The sequence below is a fragment of the Vanellus vanellus genome (assembly GCF_965231255.1).
Source record: "Vanellus vanellus genome assembly, chromosome: 5".
Lineage (NCBI taxonomy): Eukaryota > Metazoa > Chordata > Aves > Charadriiformes > Charadriidae > Vanellus > Vanellus vanellus.
In genome coordinates, this window is record NC_138910.1 from 62701048 (window position 1) to 62723995 (window position 22948).

At 38.4% G+C, this 22948-nt stretch overlaps 1 protein-coding gene across 1 annotated transcript in view; it reads left to right on the top strand.

Moving 5' to 3' along the window:
* The window catches only part of ABCA4 (ATP binding cassette subfamily A member 4), a gene marked incomplete at both ends in the record, with an annotated part of 75542 nt that overhangs the window by 20205 nt on the left and 32389 nt on the right, over positions 1-22948 (top strand). Inside the window, 11 exons of the mRNA XM_082484215.1 lie at positions 525-614; positions 998-1235; positions 2751-2890; positions 3954-4070; positions 4849-5046; positions 9485-9690; positions 10494-10670; positions 13816-14038; positions 15887-16108; positions 18069-18273; positions 20933-21031. Coding sequence (XP_082340341.1) covers positions 525-614; positions 998-1235; positions 2751-2890; positions 3954-4070; positions 4849-5046; positions 9485-9690; positions 10494-10670; positions 13816-14038; positions 15887-16108; positions 18069-18273; positions 20933-21031 — 1915 coding nt within the window. The remainder of the gene's footprint in view (positions 1-524; positions 615-997; positions 1236-2750; positions 2891-3953; positions 4071-4848; positions 5047-9484; positions 9691-10493; positions 10671-13815; positions 14039-15886; positions 16109-18068; positions 18274-20932; positions 21032-22948) is intronic.

Below are 22948 nucleotides of genomic sequence, written 5' to 3' on the forward strand. Positions count from 1 at the left end.
TTCTGTCAAATCTGACAGACAGTGAGGACTAGACTGTCTCCAAAATCAGGAAATCTCTCAAGTGTAAAGTAGTACCAGTTATTTACCTCCATGGCAAATGAGGGCTTCAGTTTCACAACTTTTGCTGAATTCAGAAGTTACTAAGACTCTGTACATCTCACTGGAAGAATAGCCTTTGTGAGAAGCAGCTTCTCGGAAATTCCAGTTCCTGCATTCCTCCTCCATTTTTGCACCTTTTGGCATGGTGGGCGTAGGGAAGCAGAACAAATCCAAAGCTGTATTTTCAGTGGCCAGTGACTGTTTGAGCCTCATGTTATAACAACACTTACACAAGCTGCTGTGTGAGTCTGCACGCGGGTACTGCATTTGTGGTCGTACAAGACAGGCTTACAAGACTCACTGTTGCAAATAACTCAAAGCATTTGCGCTAAAGAGATGCCATTTGGACTTTCTTCTCTCACTGTAATAGCTGTTGTCATGTAGAAACTATACAAAACTCATCTGTATTTCTGATGTATTCACAGCTTCCCACTGTGTTGGACAGAAACTCACCAGGAGCTGACCTGAAGGCCTGGGGGAGGGTGCTGTCTAATGTTTCCCAGGCAGTGCAAAAGGTAAGTGGTCTAATAATAGATGGCATCACTTTTCTGGGTAGTGCATAGGCCTCCTTTTCCTTTGTTCTATTTATGTTCCAGTTACCTGCCTTTTCATAAAGAAAATAGACTTGTTTGGGAAGAGCTGATTCATTAGAAATTCATTCTTCTCTCATTACAAAATAAATGTAGATATGAGCATTGGCAATTACGAAGCATATTCTTTTCTTCAGAAAAGACATGAGAGAACAAGAACTGAAAATGGTGCCTGTGACCAGGACAGAGAAGATAAAAGGATGATGTTCTGCTACATCCAGAATTTACCAGTCTGGGCATAACTGAGACCTCACCAGACACTTTCCTCCTTTGAGGGTTACAATTAATAAAGTCTTGTCTTACTGCAGCTAGCCAGGAAGCCAAGTGTTCAGGACCTTTTGATGGCTCTGCAGCCATTTATACAAGACGGAATGCCAGAATCCTTAGACCACTTGGTGAGCTCCTTGTCTGATCTTTTCTGTGGCTACCCAGAAGGAGGTGGATCCAGAGTGTTTTCCTTCAACTGGTATGAAGACAATAACTATAAAGCTTTCCTGGGGATTGACTCAACAAAGAAATCCACTTATCTTTATGATAATACAACCAGTAAGTTTTTCCACAAACCATTACAGAGACTGTAGACAGGTGCACTTATGTCAGAATACCACTATTGCTTTTCTAAAATAACATTTTTAAGCAATTTATTCAGGAAACTGGAGACAGGTGAAATGGTTTTACTTCCTACTTGCTTCATAGCTGGAAGCCAAGAAGCCCAGGAATTGAGAACTGACAGAAATACACATTTGCTTTCAATATGAAGGCATAAACGCCATCATCATAATTAAGACAGTCCCTCTGTATTATCTTCTAATATATGACACTGATATCAGGAAGAATTAGATGCCTCTGAAGTTTCAGGAAAGCATAGTGACATGTTCTGGAATTACTTTTCTCCAAGATAATTTTTTTTTAGTTTCTCAACTTGATTGATTACCTGGAGCACGGGAATTTTAAAATCTCTCCTTTTAAATAGTACTCAGTTTGATACATGGCGCTGTTCTCTTCCTGCATAAAAGTACATATATTTTTTAGCAGTAGTGCTCTACAACATAATTAAGTCTTACATAGAAAGTATTTCCATTTACCAGTTTTCCTTGCTTTAATTTTCTCACTAATCTTCTTGCTGTTGTAATAGGAGAAAATGCAAGTAGGAACCAGTTTTATCTTTTCTATCATTCATTATTTTGTCTTTTTATTATGTCCTCTTCTGTTTGCTGTTTAGTTCTTCTCTACATTGAGACCACCAGAATTTTTTTCTGTACAAACAGCCATATTATAGCTGCTACTACATTTCTGTGTCCCTTCTGCCATGATAGATATAGTTGTATAGTTACAAAGTACAAGTGAGGACTTTGCCTGGAGAGAGACTCCTAACTTTCACTGTTCCTGTTGACACTTGGCTCTACTTACATTTGAACCTTCAAAAGACCTGTAAAAGGCTCAGTACTCCATTCTTCAGCCAGGGAACAAAATAGTTGAATGCTAGCCAAGTAAACTAATTACTTCATAGTGCGGGAGTAAGATAGAAATGTTTACATTAAAATGTTTAGTTCTAAATTATTGTAGGATCCAGTTCTGAACTGTATCAGAGTTCAACATTCAAGTCTGCTGGATCTCCAGTCCAATAGTTTATACTGTCTAAGAATTAACCACCAATAGGAGAAAAAATAGCTTTGTATCACTATCAACTACAATACAAAGGAGCTAAGTCATTAGGAAAAAAGCAATTAGAGCTCAAAATTATTCAGTGAGATCTGAGCTGTCTATTTTGTTTCCATTTGAAATATCTTATAAATAACAGCAACTTTCAAATGGTTAAATTTATTTGTTTGCTCTTCCAATTTCCATGGTGTCTACATTACAGCTCCAATATTTATTAGTAGTCTTTTCCATTTATTCAGGCGTTGTACTTCTGCAGAATGTGCTTAACCCGTTCAGATTCAAAATGCTTTAAACTGTCCATATTGCCATTAAAAAACCCTGCAGGATGTTATGTATGATAGGATTTAAGTAAGCTTTCTTAAAGACTGTCTTTCTTTCTGTCTTTCTTTCTGTCTTTAGCACCCTTTTGTAATTCATTGATCCAGAACTTGGAATCAAACCCTTTAACCAAAATAGCCTGGAGTGCTGTGAAGCCCTTGCTGATGGGAAAAATTCTTTTTGCTCCTGATTCACCTTCTGTACGGCAAATCCTAAAAAATGTAAGAAGTTTTGAAATACAAAAATGCATATTGCTAAAAAATTGCGTTCTAAGAAACATGTTTTGAAAAACCTAATCAGATTTTCTCATCAGAACTCTGTTCTGATGGTCATCAGAGGAAGTTACTGTTTGTTTAAAAAACAGGAGACAGATCTTCACTGATTCATCCATCTTTGTCCACACTACATGCTTTTTCCAGCTCAAGTAGCCTTTTGTTGGCATGACTCCACATTTACACTAGTAAAAATAGTAATGTTTATATATATTTTACAGATGTAGGAAGATCAGCAGCTCTGTGCCTGTAAATATTTAAATGGAGCAGCTATGAGGCTTAGATAGACTTACTGAGACCTAACACTGAGAGATTACAAACCAATAGCAACATCATAGTTTAGTATTATATATGTTGAAATGATAAATAAGTTTCGCTTCATGAAAATACAATGGAGCCTGGACTCTGCAGCAAAGTGCCTGAAGTTGGGTGGAATGAATCTGAGCAGTTAAATCAAGGTAACATATGATCTGGGTTTTGACCACCTCATAACCAGCAATTCACTTACTCTCAACATCTATGTAAGGCACAGAGGAACTGCTGCTTGTAGTTCACAGCAGCCCAACATTTCAAATCTTAACTAATAACTTAACTATGAGAGTACCTGTCTTCTCCAACCGCCTCCCATTTATTCGTCTATCCACATCATCATCTTTCTTTTTAGTTCTTAATGGAGAGAAATAGTCAAGGGGAAAAACAGAGGAAGTAATCATTCTACCTAAAACCTGAGTATTTAAAGCAATTGAAGTTAACTGGGATTAATGTGCACTAGTTTTTTCCATTACATATACAACAGAAATTTATCCTAAGTGACTTTGATTCCAGTTGGATTTTACAAATTCTTTTTCTGAGGATTATTAACATTTCTGCTATTTTAACAAGTTTATTAAGTATTGAAGGTTAAAAATTACATTTGTAAGTTACAGGTTTCACTGTCACTGAATGACTGGAACATAAGTTCTGGTTATCTCCTGAGCTTTCTAACATTCTTTTCTGCTGTTTCATTCCTCAGGCAAACTCCACTTTTGAGGAACTTGAACGCCTCAGACTGTTGATCAAAGCTTGGGAAGAAGTAGGACCTCAGCTGTGGCACTTCTTTCAAAACAGCCTGCAAATGAATATGATCCGTGTATGTTATAACTTAGCAGGGATCCTCAGTAAGAGCAGCCTTTGACTGCCCTTTATTTTTACTAAGGGAGAGGAGAATTAATTTGAAAGGTTTGGCTGGAAGCACAGCCTTTGCAGCAAGGCATCTGTGGCCTTTAAGGCTGTCAGACTGGTTACTGGGCTTGGTTTGAAGGCTAGTCTTAAATGCATTACAGCATCTTTGTGACAAAACCTCAGATCTGGACAGTGTCTAGAATCTGGCTAATGACTTCTTAATAAAGGCAGCAGTCACTGCTTCCCTGTTTCTCCAAAATGTCCTTCAAGAACAGACTTTATTTTCTTGTGTTCTGCATAAGCAAAGAAGGCAGTATGGCCATGTTTTTGCTGGGTCCAGCAATTTACTACCTTAGGAAACTGTTTATTTCCACATCCCTTAGATCTGACTTTGATCAGCTGCAAGCAATATCTGTAGTTAAAGTTTATAAAGCAGTTCATAGTAGAGAAAACATTTGCTTTTCCACACTTTTCTCTGTTACATTAGACATTTATTACACTTATCCTCTTGCTTATAAGGAAAAAACGCAATAATTAGTCAAGGATAAATTTCTTTTCATCTGTTCTTCAAGTCTTACCTTCAGTTCAGCTATGCAATTGGCCTTTTATAAAATTAATTCCTTAGCATACTCTTTTGTACTACTTCATAGCTCAGAAAGAGCTATGGAAATGGAAACATTTCGCGCTAAACAGGGCATGTGAAGAGGATTGTGGTAGTGAATGTGTTTCCTGATGTGTTTCCTCAGGATTCTCTGAAGCACCCTACCGTGAGGGACTTCTTGAACAGCCAGCTGGGTGCTGAAGGCTTAACCGCTGAAGACATAATCAACTTTCTCCACAATGGGTCTCCAGGGAGCAGGGAGAAGGGAATGGCAGACTTTGACTGGCGGAACATCTTCAGTGCTGCAGACCAAGCTCTGCGTTTGCTCAGTCAGTATCTGGAGGTAAGGTCAGCCCTTCCACTGCTGGGAATACTTGTAGAGAATATCTTAAAGTAGGGTAGGCAGTAATTGGGGTCTGTGGGAACAGACAAGAAAGTTAAAATCATGAGACATCTTCCTTTGTTCCAAAATTAATCTCAATATTAAAAACATGTTTTTAAAATCATAGCACAGTACAAGAACGTGAATGTTTATTATTACTATTATTATTAAGAAGAAGAAAAACTTTAATTTGATGATCCCCAAATGCTATATTCAAAATGTTGGTTGAATGTCTGAACACACTTTGCTGAGAGGCAGAAAGTGAATGTAAAACCTCAAGGAAACGGTTTTTTGTAAGTATTAATAACGGACAGGCCACTAATTTCAGTACGACCAGGACCAGAGAAGCTAATAGTTCTTTGTTAAGTCCCCCTTCAGGTTTTTAAGCACCTGATCAAAATTCCATTGAAACTAATGACGGAGTTTCCACTTGTTCCACAGCCACTTCAGACAAGGTGTCACTGTCTGTTTCCTGGAATCTGTTACCCCTTTCTCTAGGGTGTTGTGTTTTTTGTGGGGCTCTTTGAGGCTTCTTGAGAGCCACAGTGCAGGAATTGAGGTGCAGTTTCATTATGTAATTAAAAAATGCTAAAAATATAGATGAAAATATCAAGCCATTCTAAAAATACTTTGGAAGATTCTTTTAGTAAGGTGTTACTCTGGTATGGGCAATCTAATTTACTGATATGAGTTCATCAGACTCAGACTAAGTCCAGTGCAAAAAATTTTGTATTTTTTTTTAGAGGGAAAATTAGGCAAATTGCTGCATCCATTTTTCTTCCCAGAGCTGGGTGACACTAGGAGTTTTGGAGAGGTGTTTTTTAACCTGGTATATTTCTGACTGTAGGTAAAGATGTGTTTGGAACTCAGCCTGAGATGGGATGGATTCCCGTTAAGTTAGATAAATGAAGCACCAATTCTTCTTTGTAAACTTATGAGCCCAGGCAAAACTGGTGGACCCTACGATGTTGCAAGTTAACTCCGAGACTTTAAAAAAATATTATTGTTGGCAGTAATATTAATACTTGGGAACTCTACACTTAGCATCTACCATATGAGGGTCAGGGTCTTTACAGAGGTGAATTACGTCTTACAAGCATCGCTGAAAGAAAAGTAAATATTTAGTTATTATTTAATGGTTAAATAAGCTAAGCCTCAAGCTCACAGAGAAAATTGATACTAGTTGTAGGCAACAGGAGCAAGCTTAGCTCTCCTGATTCCAATCCAGTTCAGTCTCAAAGACCATTCATCCCCTGCAAGAGGGCCGGAACCGAGAGTTTATCTGCCTTCCTATAGCTATTACAAGAGGGAACAATAAAGCTTTTGCTGATTCTTCTGATGATCTTTTTGCATCATGTTAGCAGAATTATTTCTTACTCAAGCTGAGTGAAATATATTGTTTGCAGCAGGTCAGTGCTTGAACATCCACAATATTCGGGCAGTTACTGTACCTGGTAATAGATCTTTGTGTCTGAAAAGGTCTTTGTAATGAGCTTATTCTTTTAAGTCTGCTGTTTACACTGAGTTGTTAGCATTTGAGAATTTCACACTGTGCCAAGCACAATGAGAACAAATAGCTCCCTTTCAGGGACACTCTACTCCCCACCATAGTATGCAGTGAGGAGAGGTGTGCTGCCAGCAACTGTCTTTGGAGGCTCCAGATCTCTGCTGCAAACTGCAGTGCAGCTGAGAATCCCACAAATTATACAGTGGCTGCTCATCCTCACCACCCCAAGAATTTCCTGTTCTTTTCTTTGATTACCTTATGCCACAAAACAGCTAAACTGTTTGAGAATACTACCTAGTCACCTCTTTATGCTTACTATTTTCTGGTATTATCGTCCAAACCTGTTCTTAGTATTTTAGTTTTGGTTTTGCCATCTTCTTTGGACCACATGAAATTGTTAAATAGTTACTGGGAGAAGATCTGAAATTAATTTCCCCAAGTGGTTGATGAAAGAATTTTAATATAATGAGGTTTATGAAATCACAAGCTGTGTTGCAATTCACTGAAAAAAGCCTAGGTAGAGAATACAGCCTTTGTTTTGAATGCAATTGATGTTAAGAGAAGGAAATTCTTGCTTTTGGCTAGTAGATTACAATATAAAATCTCTTTTCACTTTCAAATGATGTGAATTATTGCAACACTGTTGTCTTACCCTATGTTTTTATACAAGCTTTGGTCTCATTCTACTCACTCAGAAGATCTCTAAGCACTTGTGTTTCTGGTTTGAACACTTGCTGCTTCCTTGACTGGACCCCTGGATAAGAGCCTATACTGCTCCTTAGCCTAGTCCAGACACTGTCTATTCTGCAGTGGAAATGTAGACACAATCAGTTGTCTGTCAGTACTTTGCCAGTGCTGTTCCTACAGATTTCCCTGGAAAACTAGATGAGGAGTTCTGCGGCTGCAACAAGTACCTTGAAAATAATTCCTTGTAACAAAGAAAGAGCAAATAGTCCTCCAGACACTGCAAAGACACAGTTACACAGCAAGACTACACTGTGGAAACATTAGCACTTTGGCAAGAACTAAACTGAGTTCCAGAGCTCAGTTAACTAGGTGGGATAAACATATCCCCAAAATATTAATACAACCTAAGGCATCAGTCTAATTTGATTTCACTTCCGGAATACAAATCAGAAAGCTTTTCTGCCTTATTTAGCTTTCTGATATGAAATTCTATGTAGTTTAATTGTGTAAAGCAAATTAGGAGAATGAACATTTGCAAAACACCAGGAAAAGTAAAGCTACAAAGTAATAAAGTTATCAATCTAAGCACCGTTTTGTTTTGCTGCCAGTTAAAAATATATTTTCATATAGAACCCATTAAACCATGATACTTCACGTTTCAAAGGAAACATAGCATGATTTATCACGGGGAAAGTTTAAATAAAGGAGTCTTTAAGATATCTGCCCATTATATAACAAGTTGCACATATGAGCACTTTGATGTGGAGTAATTTTTGGTTATTGACCTGCAAGAGATGATCAACAAGATAAGATGAAACAAGTTAGCCTCCTGGAATTTTATGAAGTAAGATAATTCAGTAAGTATCTTGCCAGTCCCCTTTTAACTCTTAGTTAACTGGCATTGTAAGACAAAAAGATTGTGAACGCTACAAACTCTACCAATAGTTAAAGGGGGGGGACACGAAGAGCTTAGATTTTGATGACTTGATGTCTATATGGAGCCATAATAATACTTTTCGCAATAATGACAGAGATTAAGAAAGAAGACAGTTTGCTGTGAAGGGTAAACTACATTTTATTATTGAGATAGCAGAAGCATGTTAAGACAGCAGATTAATCACATGTCAGAATTCAGTAGGGACACACTATTATCTGTAAGATCAATCGACTAGTTGACCGGCATTAAATAGGAATAAATGCCTAAATACCTAAGAGACTTTAAGATTCAAATTTATGCTCTGACTCTACCAGCGCTTCACTTGACAAAGTGCTCTTCAGATGAAGTCCATTGCTAATGTGTGTTTCTTATGGATCAGTCATCCTTTAGCTCCCTGGTGTTCACTCAAGCATTTCCTAGGCTGAAAAAAAATATCCCAAAACTTGAAAAAAAGGATAGTGTTTTGATTCAACTGGACTGCTAAAAAGCTTTCATGGCCAGATGTATTTTATAGCTGAGTTAATTTTCTCCTGGATGCAGGCTCTGGAGACAGTTCCTAATACTGGGACCTCATCAGTGCTGCAGCTTTAGCCCTTCCAATTCAGACATCTGCCTTTTTGAGGGAACTTTCCAAGTGTAGTCCAAATGGCAGAGTTCACCTTTCCATGGCTGGGTGATTACAGTGGCTTAAATATATTTTTAAAAAATATTTCATTCTATCTGTCTAATTAGTAAACATGGCACCACAGGCTTTGGCTGACCCTAGTACTGGCTATACATTTTGTATAGGTATATCTAAATTTGCCCTGTCACACTTAAATTGCAACAGCAGTTCTTGCTTTAGTGGACACCCTTGCTTGATTTCCTACTTGTCGGGATGGACATTTCTTGAGCTTGGAGGAGGCAATCCTTAAATATCTGGAATAAACTGCTTTCAAAATTATTCCATCCACTCACATTGACTACAGCAATGCTAAATCTGAGGTTTACAGGTTTGGGGGGGGGAAGAGTGGTGTTTCTGAGCTTGTATTGATAATGCTGTGTGTTTTGAATTTGTCATAAGAATTAGACTAAGAATGGAGAAGCTTTCAGGAAGGAGGAGGGAGTCAACTTTTAATAGTTTCAGCATAAGCTTTTAAAGCTGAAAATAGCAACTACTTCAGATGAACCTACATCTCTTTTCTGTTTTCAGCCACTGATGTTTGCTTTAATGTATACCTCTTACTAGTTTATTCCCATGCAATTTTTCTCTTTGTGATTATTTGTAGTGTTTGACCTTGGATAAATTTGAAGGTTACCTTGACGAAACTCAACTGACTCACCAGGCCCTTCATCTACTGGAGGAAAACAAATTCTGGGCTGGTGTGGTTTTTCCAGACATAGAGCCTACAGCCAGCAGTCTTCCAGCACTTGTGAAATACAAGATCCGGATGGACATAGATGCAGTGGAGAAAACAAACAAAATCAAAGACAGGTAAGTGATCGTTCCTTCTCAGTTCTTGCCTGCCGTAACACGAATGAGAGACATAAGGACATTAGAACCTGCATTGGATATATGCATGAAATCCAACTGTATTCACCAATAGTTAGTATGTAATGCAGTGCAGAATCCGCCTCCAGTTACCAGGTACTGACACAAGTGGTATCACTCTTGTGACAGCCCAAGTAGTGGTTTGGTGCATGGATACATGGCAAAGGGAATGACTCTGCTTAGAATCTATTCAGTAACCTGCTTAAGCTTTTATTTGGCTCCACCACTGGGAGAGGTAGACAAAGGAAGTCCTGCATGGATTGTGACCCTGCTGTGCTCCATCTGGACAGCAGAACTTCTGCTATTCCTCCTCAAGTCCCCCTCAAATGGACTCACTTAAAGGGATAGCAGAAATAATTTCTCAGGATTGTCTACATAGAGGAATATAATGATGTCTGGTAGTTGCAATCCAGCTGTTCCCGTTTAATCTCCGAGGATACTGCATTCCAAATACAGTTATTTGTGTTCTAGAACAGTTACTCTGCTACATGGTTTATTTATGTACATTTTTGGCCAAAATTGCTATTCTGTGTCAGTGCAGAGAAAATTAAAGGAAACAAAAGAACCTTCCAGGTCATATACTTTCTCAAGTAATGTGGTCTGACAGACCAATATCTAGAAAAGACAACTTCAGGCAGTGTCCCTACAATTTCAGTAGTTTAGATTTTTATTTATTTATTTCCCTCCTACCCCTCCCCTAAAGCCACTGTTTACCCAAATGATTTCCATGTGAATTTTCTTTTGAGGTACTGGGATCCTGGTCCAAGAGCTGATCCTGTGGATGATTTGCGTTATATCTGGGGAGGCTTTGCGTATCTCCAAGACATGATTGAGCATGGGATTATAAAGACTCAGACCAACACTGAAATGCCATTAGGAATTTATCTGCAGCAAATGCCATATCCATGTTTTGTGGATGATGTGTGAGTAAAAGCAGTTTATTTTAAATCTGATGAATACTTGGATTGCTGGGTGCTTTAAGACTCTCAAGCACCAATTCTAACCCTGGACCTAAAGTATACATGCAAGAGCAATAACTGAGACATAACTGAATAAGTGTGTTCTTTTCCTTATCCTGCCATAACCCAGACTCCAGAACCTGCCTTTGCCAAGATTCTACCCCTGATCCCAATCCTGGACTTTGTTGCATCCAGGCAACCAGTGTGCAGACTGGCCCCTTAAAAGCAGCAGTTTTCTTCCAAGTTTTGCATATCACACAAAATAAAAAAAAAAAAAAAATAATCTGTGGGGTTTTTGCCTTACTTACTAGATATAAGGAAGAAATTTTTTTACAATGAGCGTTGTGAAACACTGGCACCGGTTGCCCAGAGAGGTGGTAGAAGCCCCATCCCTGGAAACATTCAAGGTCAGGTTGACGGGGCTCTGAGCAACCTGATCTAGTTGAAGATGTCCCTGCTCATTGCAGGGGGGTTGGACTAGATGACCTTTAAAGTTCCCTTCCAACCCAAACTATTCAGTGATTCTGTGATTCTACTTTTCCAGGCAATAAAAATAACCTAACCTAAACCTTCACATTGATTACAGACAAGAATCTGGTGTCAACAGGGCACCCCAACTATAATGCTTTGAATCCCTAACAATGTCAGCCCTGGAACTACCCCTGTGATTACACAGGACCTAGAAAAAATCTGATCTTTTAAGAAGTTTTTATCTAACTAAAACTAAGCCTCATGCTATAGCCTATGACCAGTGCCTGTAGCAAAACTGAACACAAAACACTGACCCATGTTAGAACAAACTCTGCATCCTTCAGTTAACTCTGCAGAATCCACTGAAGTGTAGTAATCTTTTCCCTAATTAAATTTCCAAAACCCAGCTTTCTTTATATCCAAAGAATAATTTCCTAAAAAAAAATTGAACAGAAAATGCTTTTCCCAATGGAATTGGTTCCTCTCTTGCTATCTCTCTAAGTCTTGAAGGATCAAACAACCCAGTCTCTTCAAGTGTATTACCAAACACTGATCTTAGACTTAATATCTAGATATACCAAAACCCAAAGCTGTAGTTTTTGATCCTTGAAGACACCCACAGGCCTTGCAGAATCCCAAGACAATTTAGGCTCTTAAAACTCTTTCTGAAATCGTAACACATGCTTAAACAGGATTCCATTTATAACTACATGACTAGTATCTGCAATCTACATGACTAGTATCTGCAATCAAACAGGATATACAACATTGGTTTCTGTTAACATCAGCCATTTTCTTTCCCTTGTGTGTGCTGTAGTTTTCAACAATAACCTGATATTGTCTAACCTTCTTCTCCCTAATTCCTGTCCATGTTTTTTATGAAGGTTGACTGTTTTTTGTCTTAAGCCTAAAGATTCCAGGACTGTGGCTGCAGTTCATTATTGCAGGCACCAGGACTTTCTTTCCCTGGTGAAGAGCAGAATAAAGAAGCTAAAGGAGAAAGAGGTGGTTTGTTGCTCTGTAACAAAAAAAGAAAGAGACTGTGCTCCTGGGTCTGGAGATTTCATGGCTGCATGGAGGCAGTGGGGCTGTGGACCCTCATTAGCTCTGCCCGAATCAGCACATGTGCTCTGAATGTTATGACGTGGTGCCTCTTCCCTGTTCACACTGAGCCTGTTCCAATGCTGCAGTCTGTGCTACTGCAACTGTCTTGGTATACATTCCACTTAAAAAAAAAAAAAAAAAAGCTATAGAAATAATTTCGGGTCTGCTCTGTTCAGGCAAATGCTACTACTTCAAATAATGGCAGATGGCACATGTACATAACTTGACCTATCATTTCCACCAGTCATTACCTGTTAGCCTGACAAAATGTTGCCCTGGCAAGCCTGCTGTTTTTTTCCTCCCCACTGAGAATATTGCAGAGGCAGACACCCCATCTGTGCAAAGGTTTTCTAAAGCAGCCACGCACAGTTCAGGGCTGATATCCAAACCCAGAGAAGGCCTCTGCAGAGAGCCTGCTTAAAGTGAAGCAAGTGCATCCTCATGGTAAACATGTATGTTGTGCTACGTATGGCCTAGTGCTAGGTTATATGTGTCCACCAACAGGTAAAACCCAGTGTACCCCAGGCCATTGCACAAAAGCATGGCTTTGTTTCAGCAGGCCAAATTTCTCTTGAGGAATTTTTGGTGAAAAAGTGAAGATTTTCCATTTGTTTTGACAATGGAGTAGCTATGGTATCATACAGCAAAAATGTCATCCTGTGGGGCTCAGATTTAGGAAACTGAAGAGTTTTTGCTCTTTTTTGGTTTTAGCAGCCCTAAGATTTGGCTTTTAAAGAATCAAGTCCATTTGGTTTTCAGGGTAATTTAATTGAAAAATCGCAATCCCAAATTCATAGAAAAAATTTTCAACTTTTTCACCCCAAAATCTCTTTCTCACCCTGACAGCACACTTGGGACAGTGCTTTCCCAAGGATCACCTGCTAGGGCTCTGCAGCCATAGAGTCTGGGGGCAGGGACAGAAAGAGGGAGCAGTGCTTTCATCACAGTATAAGAAGGGCTACCCACAGCAGCCTGTCCCAGCACTGTCATTTTGGGAGTGATACTATGTGGAACGGTCCCAACACATTCCCTGAGTCATGATTTGTATGAATTTCAGCAACCTTGCTGGCAACATCTGATGCTTTTAATGCTTAATTTGTTTAATTCTTTTGCCAATTAATCTTGGGAGCATAAAAAGACAGTGACACTCCCAAATTGTTAACATTAGCATATGTCTTAAAATATTCTTTGTACATCACAGTAAAAGCATTATGACAGTTCACTGTGAAGAGAGATGCATTTTCATGAGCCATGACATATTTTGTAGCCTTCAGTAACCCTTAGAACCTCTTTGTAAAACAGAAATAACACTTACCTGTCTCATGGGAGTGCAGCAACTATTAGTTCATTAATATTTAGGTTGCTTGTGAAGTTCACTAGTAACGTGTTATTGATTGTTAGACTGAGAATTTCCAGTCCCATGTTTAATAAATGCATTCTTCCTCACTCCTTTTCCTATTCATTCTTGCTTTTCATCTCAGTATGTCTCTGTTTTACCTAAATCTAATTCATTTCTCCCTTCTTGCTTTGGTAGCTTCATGATCACCTTAAACCGCGCCTTTCCTATCTTCATGGTGCTAGCTTGGATATATTCAGTTTCCATGATTGTGAAGAGTATAGTGCTGGAGAAGGAAATGCGTCTGAAAGAGGCTATGAAGAACAGGGGTATATCTAACGGGGTGATTTGGTGCACTTGGTTCCTAGACAGCTTCACCATGATGGCTGTGAGCACGTTCCTCCTCACAGCACTGATTATGGTAAGAATTGCCACTCTCAAACTCACTGGTGTGTTTGTACGGCTGATACCAGTTTGCTGTTGAGAAAGAATAGTAGCAATTCACAGGGAGATGGGAATGGCTGGTGTCCTGTTCGGATCACAGCACGTAGTAGGCACATTCTTGTAAGCAGACCTCATCACAGCATCAGCACTTGGCAAGGACAGAAAGATAAATTCACTGGTAAGATTTATTGTGAGATCCCCCACAAAACAATGCATCAAGCTGATTACACTGTATATTGTATTTCCTGTAGACATAGGCAGATCTTCCAATCAATAATAACTTGCTTTAAATAGAAGAGATCATAATACGAAGAATTTTAATCTTGTAATTTACCATATGTGATTCATTTATAATATTCAGTGCTTGTCTGCTTAGAAATTATGCCGCTATTTCAATGGAAAAAGAGATTGCAAGAGCAGAACTTTCATGATAGGCTGAAAAAAAAAAAAAAAGAGAGAAAAAAGAAAAAAGAAAAAAAAAAAAAAAAACAACCCCCAAACCCTTTTGCTTCTGTGACTCAGAATTGCTGTAATTTTTGTAACTTTTCAGGAAAATTTGGATGTTGTCTCTAAGGTCTACCTCTTATCTCTGTTACCTGAGAACCAAGCTCCTCCTAGCTGCTGTATTCAGTTATATAAATCTGTAGCATTTTTATACGGAAGAATGCTCTTGCATATTTTCTGATGTGGGGAACCAGTATTTGTATAAACACATAGTTAGGCTTCAATCCACTCTATCTTATCAACCTGTTGTGATGAGTTATTCTAGTTTCTTGCGGTTCCATTACAGCTTGGGTGGATAGAGAAAGCTTACTTTATTTGCTATACTAGTTTAATTAAATATCAGGAGGTAGTTAATACCAGAGAGGAACATGCTTATACCTGTAATTCACTTCCTTTTCTGGATTTCACTATGCCAGTGTGAGGCACCTTTGTAAATACATTCTTACGAGAGATTGAGAGATTGTATCACTGTTGATAATGAAATCGGTCTCAGAGGCCCAGTGGGATGTTGCAACAATGTTGAGACCTATTTATAGCCTTCTAGACCTATTTGAGCCTTATATAAGGCTCAAAACAAAGTTGAGACTAATAAATAGGTGTCAACATTGTCTTTTAGGAGTAAATAGACAATCAGCTGCAGTCCATGCTCTTCTTGAGAGAGTATTTAATCTACAAAAGCTCTAAGGAAGAAAGGTTAATAAAAGTTCACCCAGTGGGTTAGTTAGTACACAAGGATTTCTGAGAAACTGTGCTTGGATTCCTCAGCTGTGATACCCTTCTGCAGTTTGAATATAATTTAGGTGCAGAAGCTTAATAATTTTCCTGTTTTGTTTTGGGTTTTTTTTAAGATGCATTTTGTCAGGCTTCCTTACATTGTCTTTCCCACACATCAAGCAAGTGAACTGGGGAGAAGATGAGAAGAGATCAATGAAAATTTATTATGATAGTTCAAATAGTTTTCTTTAAAGTGTATGAATTTCCAAGCAGGCACATCTTGCTTGGAATCATTTGCTTGTTAAGACAGGGACAGAATGTCCATTTTCAATCAGTTATGATCTTAATTCAGTGATGAAATATGAATATGAACTCCACAGCATATTGTGGTGTGGAGCAGGGACAATGCAGGAGCAGGGATAAAATTAGATGAAGGATTTGGTATTGTAACGACCTCTGGTGTTGAAACTTTACTGCCTGGGAGAGTGGGTAAGGAAGACTGGGTTATTACTCATTACAGGTTACACGACCATGGCAATCCTCATCGTTCTGCTAGTTCAGAAAGTGGCAATACTTCTAAAATTTTCCATTTTCCTTTTGCTTACAGTGCGGACAAGTACTACATTATAGTAGTCCACTTCTCTTCTTTCTATTTCTACTGACATTCACCACAGCCACCATAATGCAGTGTTTCTTGTTCAGCACCTTCTTCTCCAAAGCAAATCTGGCAGCTGCCTGCAGTGGAGTCATCTACTTCACCTTGTACCTGCCCCACATCGTCTGCTTTGTCTGGCAAGACCGCATGACTATTAATCTGAAGATCCTAGCAGTAAGCCTTTCACTGATTATACAGTATCTTTGGGTTCAAATTTTAGCTGTCCTTCTTGCTGTGCATATATGAGTAACAAAGCATCACATACCTCTTCCTTTCTGCTATTTTCATTCAGAGAGGGAAACCTCTGAATCTCTCTCAAATAATTAGGGATTGCAAGTGAATAAGCCTTTAGCAAGAGATAACCAAGAGCTATTTTCATGGCTTTTAGAAAAATTCAATAAAATTCATTTTACTTTTTGAATGCTAGGAAATTAGCATAATGTTAAAAAAAGTTTTGAACGCTTCCTTGTAAATCAAAGCAAATTCAACTTCAGGTATGTTTAATAAATACAAAGGCAATTCACAAAACGGGGACAGTTTTCTTTCTCATGTGCTATAACATAGTTAACAGGGTGATATCTAAGGATGAGAAGACCTCAGGTTCACATTCCTTCTTTAGCTGAACATAGAGTTAGGATTTGAACCAAAGTGCCAAAGCTCTGAGAAATAATTTCCATCTAAGAAGTTGTAGACATTGTCCATGCAGTGCTTTCTTGTTGGTTCTTTTCCATAATAGGCAAGATACTTAACAATGTAGTGGAGCTGGAACTTCTTGCTGTTTTTAAAATGGAACTATGAACTTGCAAAGTCATTCAGACTGATTTTCTGTTGCCCAGTGAATCAGGAAAGGGAGTGGGTGTTTGAATTTAGCCTCCTCATCTTCACTGACCATTCTAACAACCTAGGTAAAAGGGAAGTACTGTCTCCTCTTTCACTAGGAAATCTAATGAAAAAGGAAAAAGAAAACAAAACCCTTTAAAAGCTATAACTAAGTTTAAATATGGCTATGAATCAGCTTTCTTAACTGATGTACTATCCAGATGTAGTATACACCATTTTTAGTTCTACCAATTAAGGCAATGAAGTGCAAAACATGATTCTGTCATTAAGTCAGGAAATGAGTAGCGTTGGCCTATGACAGGTTCTGATTTGGGAAGAAATCTTGAGACTAGCGCGCAGTCTAAGCATAAAGGCAACTCTCTTCTCACTCTAAAGTGAAGGAGGAGGCAGCTGTGTAAGAAAGGGTATTTGCTGGCCGGAAGCCATGACTCTTTTTCTCTGTTCCTAATATGTTTGGTCTTATATTTATTGTTCAAAGGTTAGTCTCTGAAGAAAAGCTAATTACAAGGGGTGATAAGGGGCGGGGTGGGCATGTGTAGGGGGCTTGAAGAAAAAAATAAAAATTATTAAGGACAAGAAAAGTAATTGAACAATGAATGTATTACTGAAAACCAAACATTTTTTACTTAGCACACTATGATAATGACTCACTAAGAGTTGCTGTTGGGATCCCTCTTGTCCCCTCATTTTCCTAAGGTATGGCATTCCTGGCTGAACTACATATTCAGTGAAACAGCACTATATCACTTCTTGCTGTGTTTTTGCAATGCAACATTGAAGAGGATGTTTGGATACTATACTGGTTTATTAGTTTGTTGTGTGAGAACTAGGTAGCAGACACACCAGGGGAGGGGATGGTTGTGGTTTTCCTTATCCTGAGCATCTGGTGTACTTTCTGTCTTGTTACACATAGTGGCCCTGCCCCATACACTCAGGAAATATTTTGTTTCTCCAAGACAGGCAAAGTGTACACTGCAAACTTCAAGATGCTTTTATAGTATTTTCTGAACAGAGACCTTAACGGAAAAAAAACCAAGTTGTGAAGGTTGCCTACTAGCTAAAGAAAATACAGCCAAGGTTGAATTCAGTCTATTATGACTAAATGCTGCTTAGAATTGCTGCCATTCAGAGGATTAAACATCCTAGTCCAATATAAAAGTGAAACCACTTTTCCCTGATCATTTGTTAGGCGTTGTCAAGTTTTGAAGTCCGGTCCCTAAAGGTTGTCTTTTTTGCAGTTGTTTTACAAAATGTTCGTCTGACTGAGCTGAATGTCATTTTTCCTTTATTCCAGAGTTTGCTTTCTCAAGTAGCTTTTGGTTTTGGTACAGAATACTTGTCACGCTATGAAGAGCAAGGTCTTGGCCTACAGTGGGGTAACATCAGAACCAGTCCCTTGGAAGGAGATGAATACAGTTTCCTTTTTTCCATTAAAATGATGCTTTTTGATGCACTTCTCTATGGAATAATTTCTTGGTATCTTGATAATGTTTTTCCAGGTATGTTTCTTATTCATACAAAGTAGTGGTAGTTGTTGTAAACTGTGCTAGTCTAATCAGTCTCTGAGTATTTTCATGTCAGAAAAAGCATATTTGACATTGTACACCATGAGTCTTATCCAGTATAGCAGCACTGGTTTATTAAGGGCTTCTGTCTTTCTGTCTTTTTCCTTTCTCCTATTTTAGTCCTGAAAAGAATGGAAAAGGAGGAAAGAGTAAGGAGAATGCAATTTCTGGTCCTGCTTTAAAATTCAACTAGAAAATAAATCTACAAAAATATCATCTGCTAAAAGCCAAAGACAATTTGTATACTTTTTTTTTTTTGAGAAGCTTCAACCATTTCTAGTAAAAAAAAATTAAATTTTTGAAAAGATAGAAATAACAGTTCTAGTTCACATATATACTAAGGCCACTTTAGGCTGACTGTTTCTTAAAGGATGATACCATTTCCTGAGACATATAGCATGTCTTAGGCAGCTGTGAAAGTTCCTGTGTGGATTTATTTTACTTCTAAATGGGAATCCTGGTTCTAGTGCAAATTCACAAAAGGATTTTCTTTGTTATCAGTTACAAAGTTTGGGAACTTTCTTTGCGAGAAAATGGTTTGTCCTTCTCATTGAATATTGTTACAGTATAATAAATGCAAACTGTTATGCTGTACAAGCTAGTGAGCTTTCTTTTCATTAATTTATTACTCCCACATGTGAACGGCAGTTCCAGAATGTGTTTCTTGGCAGATGGATATCTTTTTTCTTTTTTCTCTTTTTTTTTTTTTTTTCTTGAGTGGTTACTTAGAATTTGAGATCTTGCAGATTTTCTAGCTATGAAGGGAAATTAATGATGGATAAGGTAACATAGTGCTTGTCTGCACACATCACTTATGATAGTTACTCCAAATCAAGAAAAGATAAGAATTTGTTAAATGGTTTTAGATGTGTCTAAAGATATTTTGCTGCAAAATTAAAATATGACCTTGAATCTGCTTTGTTTGTGTCCCTACCAAAGTGAGCTATGATACACCAAATTAATACCTTTTCAGTTTTTAAGAACTGTGTCCTCACAAAGAAGTTTAATGCAATTTTAGCATACTTCTTTTCAAAGCTGATTTGCAGTAACTTTCCTAAAAGTTCCTCTTTGGAGAAGCCTGTGTTGCAATTCTGTTTGTTTAAAAAAGAATGGACAATGTACTATTTCCATGAACACAGCAGGAAGTAAACAACAGGAGTTTCTTTGCTCATAGATCCAAGTTGGTTTTTTTTTTTTTTTTTCAGCCAGCACTTTACACAAAAGTAACGCCTCTCAGGGCTTTTATTCATTAGCTTCAGTTCCTCCCAATATTTGCTCTGAGTGTCTCCTTGGCTTTCTGCTCCTCTGTTTCTGTGGAATTTCTCATAGCATTTCTCTGTCACACACATGCAGACCTACCAAATCAATGCTGTAGTGTTTGAGCTTACTATGAGTTCCCTGGGTAGTCCTTTGAACCATATGGTTCAGCTCCTGCTGAAGTTTTTCTGCAGCCAGCCACCCAGTGGCACACTGTTCCTGTGGCTATTTGAGTATTCTGTTCCATAATGGAGTTCACTTGGCTTTTGCGTTCATCCTGAATGAGAAGCAGTTGTTTTACCACCAGCTTCAAAGGGGTATAATCCAGTCTATAACAAGTGCAAGACAAACTGCTTATGGATGCAGACAGAGCATTTGTGTGCATTAATGGGAGTACAAGTTTTTCCCTGACACACAGGGTATTTTTGGTAAGTCAGAAATAAACAGACACTTTCATAAACACTGGTTTTCAATATAGGAAAAACTGACCATCTTTCAGTGAGCATCTCTAATTCCCTTTGCTTATTTTGAATAAGTAGCACAAGGCTAATCACATCTGGGTTCGCAAGTATGCCAGTTCTAAACATAGCAGCTCAAATCCCTGCATTCTATAAATCAATATGATCCAGGAAAGCACCGTTGACTTGCACTAGCTCTGGTCTGGCCTGAAAAAAGCTGATAACATTATTGTACTTTCTTGTTTCAGAACAGAATTAACTTGTGATCAAAAAAGGCCATTTCTGCTTACGAAAAGGATTACTCTGTTGTCATTTTTTGTGCAAGGATGTGTGCTGAAATAACAGCCGGGCTATCTTTTCTCATTACCAGTTGTGAATTCAGGCCCAGGATAATAAGTAATATATATAATTAATATAATATTATTCATACAATTATATACTGTAATATAATCAGGTAATAATGTAGTAACCCTCAAACGTTAAGTGGGCCTTAAAAGAAAAATCCCTGAGTGAGGCTGGGATCCCATCTTGAGCAAACAGAATGTTCCTTAGCAGCTGCTGCCTGGTTGGTGAGGATTCAAATTGCTCCCATGTAGGGAGTAGCTTCATTCTGTAATTAAACCGTGTTCTACGTAAGAAAAGGTAAGACCAAGCAGATCACATATTTTCTGAATATTTTGCTCCTGTCCAAAAGAAAAAAAAAATATCTGCAAACAAAATCTGTTCCATCAGTTACTTGGTGGATGGTTTGAGCTTCTGATACACAACACTAGGATTGCAAGTGTTTACAAGTATAGCACAGACTTTGCCTAGATGAATTTGTGCCCATTGAGGAATGTGTTTATGAAGTGCGCTTTACATACTTATTTTTGTTTTAGGGGACTACGGACTACCGCAGCCTTGGTATTTTCCTGTGCAGGAATCGTACTGGCTTGGCTCTAGAAACCCAAAAGCTGAGAAAAAAGCAACTGCTGATGGTGAGTTCTTTTAAAACTTTGGTGTTTAGAAATAACTTCAAAACCACAGATCTGCTTAAGAGGTGACATACTTTAAGTATGTTTACTTTGGGTTTGTAAGCAAGATCAAAATTCATGCCACCCTTGGATCAACTGGAATGAAGTCACTTGAGTGAAGGAAAAAGTGATAGGAAATAATGAACATGGATTTACCAAGAGCAAATCTTGCCTAACCAAGTCTGATTTTGTTTTGTGATGACTGGATCAATGGACAAAGGGAGAGCAGTGGATGCCATTTAACTTGCCTTTACCAAGGGATTTAGCATGGATTCACATAGTATTCTGACAGCCAAGTTGATGAGATACAGGCTGCTTGAGTGGACACTAAAGTGTGTAGAAGATTGACTGGACTATTGGGCCCAAAGGATTGTGGTCAGCAGTACAAAGCATAACTCGGGACCAGTTATTAGTGGCAGGGGTCTGACAGCAACTGACACTGGACTTAATACTGTTTAATGACTTTATTAACAGCCTGAATAATGGAATAGAGGGCACCATGGGCAAGTTTGTGGAAGATACCAAATTGGAGGGAACAGTGGAGTGCAGGGCAGCTCTTCAGAGGGACCTCAACAGGCTGGAGAAATGGCTTTATAGGAACCTCATGGAGTTCAACAAAAGTAAATGCGTAATACTGTGTCTGGGATGGAATAACTCCATGAGACAATACAGACTGGCAACCACCTGGCTGGCAGGCAGCTTTGTAGAAAAGGTCTAGTTGACAACATGTTGAACATGAGCTATCAAGTGTGCTTGTGTAGCCGAGAAGACCAGATACATTCTGAACTTTATTAGCAAGAGTATAACATTAGTTCAAGGAAAGTGATTCTTCCCTTCTAGTTAGCACTTGTGAGACTGCATCTGGAGTACTGTGTTGTCCAGTTTGGGAATCCTCATTGAAAGGAAGACAGAGTTACTGGAGATAGAGCTAGACTTCTCAGACGGTGCCTGATGGAAGCATAAGAGGCAACGGATGCAACCTGGAAGACAGGAATTCTGATTCAACATAAGAAAAAAATTGTTTATTGTGAAGGTAGTTATGACACTGGAACAGGTTGCTCAGAAAAGTTGTGAAATCTCCATTTTTGGAGATAGTCACTGAGATCTGAATTGGCCCTATTTCTTGGGGATTGAACTGGAGATCTTTGGAAGTTCCTTCTGATCTAAATTATTCCATGATTATCTCAGCCTGAGTGTGTTGATACTTATTACATCTTCTCTTCTACAAAACGTTGCCTTAGGTTTTCTCAAGCAGAGACAGTTGGAAAGGTCATCTCTGATTAATTCCTATGTAGCAGGCATGTGATTCTTACCTATTTGAAGAATTAAGACTCTCCAGTGCCTCAGCTTACATGAACAACTGTAACAGTTTTCTCAACTCATATCTTTCCTTCAAGGGTAATACTAAGCATTTTCTTGATTTATCGTAAGTGGTTAATGTATTGGGAAGAAAACTGGGCAAGAAAATGTCAAATAATGTAACTGCACAGATGAAAATGAAGCTAAACTGGTAAATTATCTTGGTACTTTTAAAATTTACTTCTATCAGTGTACTTTTGTATCCCGACTTCACCATTTTAGGTGATGCGGTGAAAATGTTTATGTTGCCATTTGTGCACCAGGTACTTTTATATAGTTTTATGGGCAAAAATTTCTTATAGAAGAAAGTTATGGTGAAATTTCACAACAAAATTTAGTCCTAGGCCATCTGATAAGTTACAGTTGTGCTAGTTGCACTCTAGGCTGCCAGTTTGAATTTGTGTTATGTAAACAGTTCCTTCAGGGGCTCGCTCTTCTTATAGCACTGTTCTTTCTGTTTTGAGCCTGGGCCCATTAGTGATTTTATGTGACTGTTTTCCTTTGTGGCAGCAAGGTCTAAGA